The sequence below is a fragment of the Condylura cristata genome, unplaced genomic scaffold (genome assembly GCF_000260355.1).
Source record: "Condylura cristata isolate star-nosed mole 26May11 unplaced genomic scaffold, ConCri1.0 scaffold00010, whole genome shotgun sequence".
Lineage (NCBI taxonomy): Eukaryota > Metazoa > Chordata > Mammalia > Eulipotyphla > Talpidae > Condylura > Condylura cristata.
Genome location: NW_004567111.1, coordinates 46,512,130 through 46,523,877, shown reverse-complemented (window position 1 = coordinate 46,523,877; position 11,748 = coordinate 46,512,130). Strand labels below are relative to the sequence as shown.

Below are 11,748 nucleotides of genomic sequence, written 5' to 3'. Positions count from 1 at the left end.
TATATATACACACATATATTCCAGTTAGCACAGTGAACTAGTTTAATGAGAGCTTTTATCATGAGTAGATGCTGAATCTTTCAAATGTTTTTCCTACATTTAATAAAATATTCATAATTTTTATTTTTTAGTCTATTAACTAGTATGGTATATCATGATGAATTCTTTTAATATTAAAACAACTTTGCATTATTTATTTACATGAATACCTCTTCTGATAAAATTATTTGATATTTTGCCATATTTGATTGGTCAAGTATATTAGGGACTATTGTACCTAGGTTTATGTTGAGTTTTGGCTTGTAATTTCATTTTGGTAATACTTTTGGTGATACAGGGTGATAAGGTCTCATAAAATGACCTGTAAAGGTATTAGCTATTCTTCAAACTTGGAGACTTCAAGTATATTGGTATTGTTCTTGCCTTAAATGTTCAGTATAAATATTTAAATATGTTGTTAATGTCAGCTCCATTCTTAAGTAAGTCCATTGTTTTTTAACACTATTGATAGAAATGAAAGAAATCTACACTTCAGTATAATTTGTTTGGAAGTCTGATTCATGAGTATGAATAATGCTTTTTAAAATTACATGAGTATGAATAATGCTTTTTAAAATTACATGATATAGAAATAATGCTATAAACACTATCATCAGTACTAATTAAGTAAATCAGGCCATCACTTAAAATTCAGGAAGACTTTTATTATTTAAATAACAAAAACCTCAAAGACCATAATTTTATAAGTAAAATTATGGACACATTAATTTTTATTAGATAATAAAGAGTAAAGATAATTTCTTTTGTTCTATTTCTTAATTTTCACATACATGAGCAACTAGGATTGATATATGTAATTTTTTGATTGCTGCTGCCTGCCTATACTTGTTTAGGGCCTCAGTCCTAAAAGATGACTCCTGTAATTACTACTCTCCATTGGAACAGATCATTCTCTAAAATATTTATATATTTTTTGGCACCCTTTATTTGTACTTAGGCATGTACTACCTGTGACATTTTAAACTGTTTATTTTTTTCTGCATTTAAATTTTAATACTCAATTATAAAATTACTTGGAAATGAAGATCTCATGAAATACATATTTGCATCACTGATTAATGAGAATTTTATGAGTGTTTTTCATGGTTTTCTTCATATCTTATAATTATAGGGATATTAAGAAGTTCAGAAACATCTATATAGATGTTATATTACCTTTGTAATTAATTTTTTTTCTTAATCCTTTCCCAGTTTGAATTGTGATACTTATGAAATACATCTTACAAAAGAAATACTTTGATTTTGTAAATGTTAGTCTATGCAATAATAATTCAGCAGTAAAAATTACACAGTCTTCTCATATTACCAACAAGACAACTAATCAGCCTATAACTCACTGCTCCAATTCCTCAGCTCAGGCCATAACTATATTCTTACTTTACCTTTTTGCCTGTTCTATTCCTTCACCTCTCACCTTTATTACATCTCAGACTGGTCACATCCTACAAAATACCTTTATGTTAGCATAGCCCTTTCTGCAACCTATAAGTTCCTGTTGACCTGCATCTGTTATTTAAAGAACACACCAGTCACACATACCAGCTCTTTTGCCTCTTCTCTTGGCTGTTGATGCATTCAATTTTATACAAAGAATGGCTGAAAATTAAATAAAGACATTGAACAGCTGATGTCTTAACTGGCATGTTCTTGCAATCAAGCTAAGAACAACAACAAAAAAATATGTCCCTAACAAATAAAAAATAAGAAAACTGGGCCCTCACCCTGGTGGTTCACAGCCCTAAGAAACTAAAGCCACTTCAACATGAGTTCGATCCCTGCCCCAGAGGTGACCCACATGGCACAGCACATCTCTCCTGACCCACCTGCTGCTCCCCTCGTAGTGTACTTCGTCAATCTGCCTATTCTCCTCCCCCACTCTGTCTCTGGTGAATCCTCTCACCGCTCCTCACCTCTGGCCTGTAGCCCAGTTCTGTACGTAAATAAAATAAATCTTTAAAAAGAAACAACTGGAAAACAAAAAGAAAATTATGGCACAGATATTAAACAAACAAAAATAAGGTCCCCTTCACATAAAACAGCATTTTTGATTTTTAATATAAAGAAACTCAAGTTCTCTCTATTTTTACAGATTAATATTACTTGAATTTCTCTTAAGTTAAAAAAATAATGTCTCACAGGAAAGTATATATAAATACTTCTCAGGGAACAAAAACTAAACATATGCACATAGACCTAATGTTAAACTTGGTTAAAAATATAATTAAATGAAATTTATGATCACTTCATTCTGAAACATATTTCTCTACCACTTGAGATTTAGTTCCATTTATAGATGGGACTTTTTTATTTTTCTTTTCAATCAATATCATTTTACTTTTGCACCGATGTCTTAATTCTATAAATTAACAATTATTGAAGATCTATATAATGTAATCGGTAAAGGCACAAGATTTTTTGTCATTCATTCACAAAATAGCATACTTAGTAACTTATTATATGATGAAAATGAGTAACAGATTCATAGAAAAATGCGTAATTAGTTTTTATATGAGAAAATATGGAGAAAAGTTTCTTTGTGTTAGGGATTTTTAGTTTGAAATTAAACTAGTCTCAACTCTAAGAAAATAGTTTCTTATCCTACAGTTTTGGAAGTTACTATTTTTAAAACAGTTTTTGCTAACTCAAAGACATGAAACAAACTCAAGCAAACTAAAACTTATTTGCTAATTATTAAATAGCATTTGTTAAAGGACACATTTATATTGAGTCTTTATAATAAAAGAATTATATGGCTGCAATCTGCTTTTCTTCTGACAAACCTAAGAAATGCAAGTTATATATTTTCCTATTTGTAAAGCTCATTTAAAATTCATTGTGAAACAAGACTATAGACTGTTTTTGTATGAATATCCATTAATTAATTATATCCTATATGCTTTCAAAAGAGTGATAAAGGTTTTCTAGGAATATGATTAATTTATTTCAAAAGTTCATTCAAATTACACAATTTAAAAAAGTCTTTCCTATTTGCTTTGTAGTTCAATTCATATTTTAATAATTTAAAATCAAATTATTATTGCTAAGATATTATAGGCAATTTTACATCCCATTAACCTTGCTTTGTTTTAATTATAAAGATCCTTTGTTAGATTCCTTTAAATGATCCAGTTTATAATTTCAGCCTGTCCTAGGGAGTACTTTAATTCAGTTGCACATTCATCAACTGTTTTTGTCCTGTTAATTGCAGACAACTGCACAATTGCTTTCACCAGCTATGATTGATGAATTATATTCATGAGTGTAGCTGTTAAGTAGGATAAACATTTATAACAATTTCCACTTAAAGATTTTTATCTTCTTTCCCACAAGGACAAATTAAAAACTGATATTTTAACAATTGAGGAAGTGCTTTTTATCTTTCATTTTAAGCCAGCAGAAAAATGCTACACATTCACACAAATAAGACAGAATGTGGTTATAAAGTATAAAGTTTGGGCTTAACAGAGTAGGCATCAATAAACAGAAGTCACACAAACAAAAGGATTATTTTTTTAAACATGTCTATATGCTAACTATGTAAATGTGATATTGTTCTAAATGAAATAGGAAATGAACCAAACAAAAGGTGAGAGTCAGAAAATACTTAATTCATACTACAAATCATAACAAAAAACCTTTAATTTTAAGAGTCTGCATTGTAGCAATTGTAGTAATTATCAAGTATATTAGTTCCAACCTTCAGAGAAACTAGGTAAGGAGAATGTCAAAATATTCTGTAAGTGTAATACAATGTTAGATGGAGATTGTTACATTCCTAGAGCAGAAGAAGAGTTTATTAATGGGAGAACTGGAATTTAAATTTAGTACAAAAAAATGTAACTATACTACATGTTATAAAGTAACTTTGGAAACAGCCATATAAATAAACTATAAGTAAATAGGAATGACAGTAAGTATATAATAAATATAAACCAGGGAAAATGGAAGGTGCTATGAGAATATAGGAAGGTACCTGAGCAGATTTAGGAAGCAGTTAGGATAGAACTCAGTGAAAAAATATATATTTTTTTCACTAAAGAAAGAGAAATGGATGTCTTAAAGCAAATGTCCATCTTTGTGTTGTGAACTACTGGGGAAACTATTACAGCATCAAAGAGAGCACAACTTAGCTAAATCACCCAACATTCCAGTAAACACCCTAGGTTGCCTTTTTTTTTTTTTCCTTGCATTTCTCTACAGTGGTTATCTTTTCTCCAATTTTCAAATATGATGCGCCACTACCAGAATTTCATCCATTCTTAGTAAATGTTCCTGTCACTTCAAAGAGAAAATAGAAGGCCACATAAAAGACCACTCTGAATCCTGTCAACAATTTAAGTATCTGGATCCTTCTTAGTGTTTTCCACAAGACCAATCTCTGTGCCTCAGTTTCATGTCTCACAGACTTTACTCTTTCAATAAAGTAATCACTGTTTCTTTCTTTCCGTTGTGGTGTGTTTTTTTCCCCCCATTAACATTTTAAAAAAACATGCAAGCCCTTCATTCTAAAAAGTACCCATACCACCATTTTTAAAATTCAAAGCTTTATCCATGCCTGCAGCAATCCCTTTCCATGTGCACAAATTTCTTATGTACTTTCTGTCTATTCATCACACACTTACTCCTTTGGCTCCTGTTCTCAGTATTCTAGTCAAATAAGTTCTTTCTCAAAATTACTTCCCTCAATTATCTGTTCCCATAACATCTTTTACATGCATTTTGCTGCATTTATTAACCTGTAATTATTTTAACTAAGACTGTTGTCTCCAATAGACCTTACACTCTATAAAATAGCAGCTGAGCCTGAACACAGAATCTTAGCACACAAGTACTCTCTAGTATAATAAGATTGGACGAATCAACACAACTCTCTTGTGACTAAAGCCAGTGTTTCAGATCCCTTTAATGCTTACTTAAAAATTCTCTTGTTGACTATTCTTCTCAAACACTCACTCGTCAATTTTTTTCATCATTCTTTTGCTACATATTTGGACTAAGTAAATAAGATAGGAGTTTTTAATAAAAGTACATCTTAGTGGTCAACAAAGACTTAAACAGACAAGGTAATTTGAGGGAATATTAAATGTTAAAAGAGTGACAGAGGTGTGACAACTCAGTAAGATGATGAGAGAAGCCCCTCTGCAAGGGCGGCATTAAACTGATTCCTAAGTGATAGGAAACAGACAATCACATAAAGATGTGGGTAAGAGGACTTCTAGCACAAATGTCAGGATTCATTTTATACTCCCCTGAGTGTCACATCTTTATACTTATTTATTATCTACCACATAAAAGCTGAGGGTACCTAAGTATAAATCTCTGTGCCAGTTGCCTTTTTGGAGCCTTAGAGATCCAGATATCATAATTCCTATTCAAGCTGTTCACTTGAATATTTTACAGGAATTTTAAATTCAGTATAACTAAAAGAGAAAACATATTTTATCCAGTTCATGCTCCTCCTTCTACATTGTTCTAAGAAACTAAATTTATAGTATAACTCATCTACTTAACTAAAGCCAAAATTCAAGTTGTCTCTGAGTCTTCCTTTCCTCTCTACCATCTAACCTATCAAAAATACTAAGGCTTTTACTTCCAAAAGGTATCTCAAATTTGTCCATGGTTAGTCTATGACACCATCATCTTCAACAGATTGCTGAAATGTCAAATTTGTAATTCTGCTTTAGTTTTGAGTCCCTGGAATCCATTTGTCACAATGTGAATCACACCTAAACTTCTTCAGTAACACCTTAACATAGATTACAAATATTCCTTAATGGCATGACCTTTGTAAATAACCATTGCCTCTTTGTGGCTGGCTACTAACAAACACACCATAGCTGCTGGCTGGCTGAAAATAGCTTTCCAGCATTGTGTTGCTATCTTTTGCCTTCAGCCTTTTGTACTACATTATATTCCTGGCCCAGAATGTTATGTCTTTATCTATTTTTGTGTATGTGTTTCACCTATTTATGTTTTAATCATATCCTAGTTCTCAAGCAGTGGATTCTGCTTGAATGTACTTTAGGGAACCTACATTTTTTTTTTATTAGACTACTTATTTAAATGAAATTTAGGTTCATGTCAAACTTGAGCAAAGGATTCAAATCCATAGTTTATATTAGGGTTCAATATGGATGCTGTCTATTCCATAGACTTGGACAAATATATCTAACACTATACTATCACACAGAGTATATTCACTGCCCTATAAACCCTCTGTTCTCTGTGTACACAGTACTTCTTTCCCTTACTCCCACCGCCTCAAAACTGTTATTTTCAAATTGAATTCTTGGATTCTGTAATATATAATCAAAGTTACTTCATATACTCCTATGGCTTCATAGTTCATTTCGTATTACCACTAAAAAACAAATATAAATATTTCCCTGTCGGATAAAGCATATAAATGAACGGTTGTTTATTTATCCATTATCCTACTAAAGGACAGCTTGGTTGATTCCAGGTTCTAGAGTTAAGAATAAAGCTGCTATAAACATCCACATGCAGGTTTTTGTATGGCCATAAACAACTTAAGTTTATGTCCATACAACTCCTTTGAGAAGATGCCAACGAATAAAACTGCCAGATCCTATGGTAAGCTTTTGTTCAGTTTTATAGAAACTGCTAACTGTCTTTCAAAGAAGCCATGCCATTTTGCATTTTTGCCAGCAATGAATGAGAATCCCTATTGTTCTACAACCTTGCTCACATTTGGCGTTGTCACTGTTCTAGATTTTGTTCATTCTAATAAGCTTGTAATGGTATCCCCTTGTTTTAATTTCTATTGCCCTGAGTGTACATGATGTGGAGCATATTTTGTTACTTGTATTTACCATTTGTATATCATCTTTGGGGAAGTATCTGTTATAGACTTTGATCTATTTTTTTAAGCCAGTTTGTTTAACAAATTATTGCTGGAATTTGAGAGTTCTTTGTATATTTTGGACAACATTCCTGTATCACATGTGTTGCTAGAAAATATATTTTCTTACTCTGTGAATTGTTTTTTTATTCTCTTCACAGTATTTTACATAGAGTATAACATTTAAATTAATAATCTCCAAATTCTCAGTTCTTTTCTTTTTCATGTATCATATCTTTTGAGTATGCATCACTAAACCCAAAGTTATATAGATTTTAGCCTATATTATTTTCTAAAAGTTTTAGAGATTTCCATTCTACACTTAGGTCTGTGATTTTGAGTTAACTTTGAGGATGGATGCAAGTTTAGTGTGTATGTGTATGTATATGTATTGTATATATAACACATATCTAGAAAGACACATATACATACACACACACATAAAAATGTAGAGATTTCGGCCCTCCCTGGTGGCGCAGCGGGTTAAAGCACAGCACTGAGAATCTGAAGCCACTTCCGCATGAGTTCGATTCCCGCCTGCCGCCTGCCGGGAGGAGACCACATGGCGAGCCAGACCTCTCCTGACCCGCCCGCTGCTTCCCTCAGCAGTGTACTTGGTAGATCTGCCTGTTCTGCTCCCCACTCTGTCTCTGGTGAAGCTTCTCACCGTCCCTGAGCCTCTGGCCTGTACCCCAGTTCTGTATGCACAAATAAATAAATCTTTAAAAAAAAAAATGTAGAGATTTCTATAACATATGATTGTAGTTTAGGCAATTTTTCCCTATTTTTTTTATCACTTAAAGATAGATAGTAATATCAATTCTTAACATAATAGAAATTTATAAGAAATAACATTATTATATAAAAGTATTAAATAAACTGTAAAAGAAAACTAAAGTTTTCTTTCAAAACTTATTTTAACTATTGGAGTTACATTATCATGATTTAAAATAATTCAGTTTGGAATATCTGCATGAAAATATGCAATAAAGTAAACTTACAAAAACAAGCTATTTTTCAGAATATTTGCTGGAAAAGAGCACTGAACTAAATTTGTTAATTTTTAAAAAATATCTATATGTAACACTTGAATGTTTTATAAAGTATTCTTTTATGATACCTTCCATGGTAACTTTCATATACAATGAATATCATTACCTTATCAATTTAATTAAATGTGTTTTGAAGTAAAACACACGTTATATTAAATATCCAGTCATCATCTTTCAAAGAATACACCATATAAGAAATTCAATTGTAAAGGTTGTAGGGCCCAGGTCCACAGAGCTATAGATGTCAAAGTGGTGAAAAAAATGATTGTCAACAAGCGATCCAGTAGTGGACTCAAACATAATTTTAGTCATAATATCATTTTACCATTGATATATTTATAAATTCCTAATGGATGGCTAGACGTTCTGTATTTACATCCTTTACATTTTCCACTGTACACCAGAGAACATAGCATAGATAAAACTATTTTACATGACTGAGACAGGCTAAGGGAGCATACATGAAGCATGGCACTGAAAACAGATGGAGTGGCAGATGGGCCTGCAGATTGGGTTCACTTGATCTGTGTAAAACAACTTCACTGACTTAGTTAAATGTGGCTAAAATCTCATAAGATCTTGTAAACTATGTCCATTTATTCCATACAGGCCTTTTTCTCCCCCTATTAAGTATGTCTTATATTTAAACTTTGTTCCTTTAAAGTCCAGTACCTGTGCTATAAATGATTTAACTTAAATATATTTTCTTATACATTTTAGGAACAGATGGCAGGAAAGAAGCAGTGGCCCAGTGGAATAAACTATACTTGACTTGTTGTCTATAAATGGTAAGGTGAATTACCTTCCTTCATTGATGAGTTCAATAAATGCAAGTCCTGCATTCTTCTGAATGGAATTTTGCCATTCCTAAAAGGAGAAACCAAGTGAAATATAAGAAAAATGAACATGTAAATGAAAGTAACATCTGGTCTAAGGAGCATGTTGTTAACCTCAACATAACATTCTTTTTAAATGTTTTATAACTTCTTTTAAGAAATCAAATACTGAAAAGCAGTCCCGCATTACTTAGCTTAGAAGGTAATTTTGAATTCTGAGTAAATTTCATGCTTGATGTAGATTGAGATGGAAAGTAAAAATCACAAGAACAGAGGGTATTTCAGCACAAAACTTCCTTCCAGGGAACCAAACAATTGATGATGTAACTATACAAGAATTAGAAATGTTTGGGGTAGAAATCTATAGAGAATTTTCATTGAGATAATCATGTGAAAATCAGAAATATAAATAATGCACTTCTAGTGATTTGAAAATGAATAATTCTATTTACATGAGTAGTTCACATGACTGAAAACAATATTACAATTAAATAAAATAACTCAACCTTATTTTAAAAAAATTCTTACGGATCATCATGTGACCCATCTATGTAAGCCCCTCCTACTTGATTTTCCTGCCTTACTATTCTGGCCTCACAAAGGTCCTGACCACAAATTCAACTATAGAAGAAACATGCTCTGCTCCTAACATTCACTTTCTCCTAACCATGTTTACCCTGAAAGCTTTACAAACATGCCAGGAATAAACTGCGTTCACTCAAATTAAGTATATCTGGTGTGTTATTATTATCTGATCTAGCTTAATATGTGACAGATTATAGGAAAAAATCATAAACCTACCTTTCCCCAGAAGACAGACCAACACAGGGGAATAGAAGCACAATGGCTTGGGGATAATAATGATCATATAAAAGCACAAAATAACTCTGTTTTTAGCTAACTTCTTGTATTCTAGCTATCATAAACTTTAACTAAAATGTATTCATTTGACAAAACTGTTATTGCATCATACATAGCTTACATAAATGTTTAAATCTTTCTGTCTACAACAATTAGAGGGAATGCTACATTCTCACAAAATATCTTAATAACACCATCTTCAAATTTTTCATGTCAATTTTATATCCCATATCTATTGTGAAACAAAATCATATAAACAGTACAGGTTGTTGTTTTTTTTTCCAGGAATACTTCATGTTTAATATATTATAGCTTTAAAAGAAAATGACTTCTTATACAACAAAAACTGCGGCACATTGAAGAACAGATTCGTCCAGATCACTTCCTAAATATGATTTCTTCATATTTGTATACCAAAGCTTTCTTATTAGTATAAACATGTAATGTGAATAAAATTGTCAAGATAATAACTAACACAAGGATATCAGTGAGCTAAGGATATCAGTGTTTAAAATTTAATAAATCAATGAAAGTGTACAACCATGAGATCTTAATCTAAAAGTTAAATGTGTTATCAGTAATTTGTCATTTTTGAGTAAATTGAAATAGCAGCAGATTTAAGAGGACCCAAGCTGATATTTAGGAGGACTTAACAAAAACCACAACAAATGCTAGAAATCTGTGTGCAGAATTGAGATTACCTAAGGGAAGTTGGGGGTGGGTAGGCAGCAAAGATGGGAGAGGCTGTGGCCTGTGATGGAGAATGGTGTTATACTGGTGGTGGGTATGGCGACACATATCTGATGGAATGCAAAGTTGCAACTCTAAATCATATAGGAGTTGTGGATTAATATTATCACAGTAACACATTTAGACAAAAAATAAAATGTTTTTATTTTAAAAATAGTGTTATGATAGAAAGCCTCAGGCAGTAAATATTGGTTCCTGTAGATACATATTCACTTCTCTACTGAGAAAGAGGAATAAAAGTCAAGAAACTTGATTTCAAATGACAAGAAATATAAAAATATAGTAAACATTCATTTCAAAACATAAGAGCACAAGATGTCTGTGCTTATGGTGGGTGGAATGTGATACAGTTTGTGTCAAACCCCCATCTCTTCTTGACTATCCATTTCATCTTAATCATACAACAGCACTAAAACTAGAAAATTTTAAAATAATTTTTCACTAGGTGTTTATGGGCTTTAGGACTGGACTTAAATTAATCTCTCAATATGTAGGTGTTTATGCAAGTTTGTTTAATAATTTCTGAACAGCAGTTATAAAGGCACATAAATAATCAATTTCGGGCATCTTTAAGAAACCCATTTCTTTACATTTTTGGTAAAATATGGTACATGGTCAAATTAGTAAAAATGCTGAAGTGTAAGAAAAAAAGGGATGTGAAGGCAAGCAACCTTTTAGAAAAAAACATAAGACATGATTCTCCTTTGGTTATCTGCAGCTACTGATGCCTTTTTAGATCTTACTTCTATGCGAAAGGCAATATTTCAGAGTTCATTCCAGCACAGTAGTAAATAGAAAAATATACAAAAGTAATAATAATTTTATGGGAAATGGGACAAAAACCTAGATCACTAATTTCTTAACGTTAATATTACTTTCAGCAATCATAGACTGTTTCCTCTGAAACATAATTTTGTAGTAATCTAATAGATGAGTATGTCTACCCACTAGGTTAAAAATTCCTTAATGAAAGGAAAGAACTCTTTTTAACTGTATAACTAGTAAAAGTCAAGTATCTAGCATTTTTATATAAACATCATGGTATTTTTGCTGATGAAATAAATTTAATTCCCCCCAATGTATGGTGCTATCACTTAAGTCTATGGTTCTCAAATTCTGGCCAAACAAAAGAACCGACAGAGAAGTTGTTTAAAAAAAAAATACCAGTTATATCAACTAATTTCTAAGGATGGGAGATAGGTATTGGTATTACTTTAAAACTTCCCAAGTGGAAAACTGGGAAGCTACATGCAAAAAAATGAAACTAGATCACTGCCTCACTCCAGTCACAAAAATCAACTCGAAGTGGATTAAAGACCTAGACATA

The 11,748-nt window shown here is 31.7% G+C and overlaps 1 protein-coding gene across 1 annotated transcript in view; it reads right to left on the bottom strand.

Moving 5' to 3' along the window:
* NBEA (neurobeachin) overlaps nt 1-11,748 on the bottom strand; it is a 512,054-nt gene that overhangs the window by 290,075 nt on the left and 210,231 nt on the right. Inside the window, exon 37 of the mRNA XM_012723168.1 lies at nt 8,777-8,841. Coding sequence (XP_012578622.1) covers nt 8,777-8,841 — 65 coding nt within the window. The remainder of the gene's footprint in view (nt 1-8,776; nt 8,842-11,748) is intronic.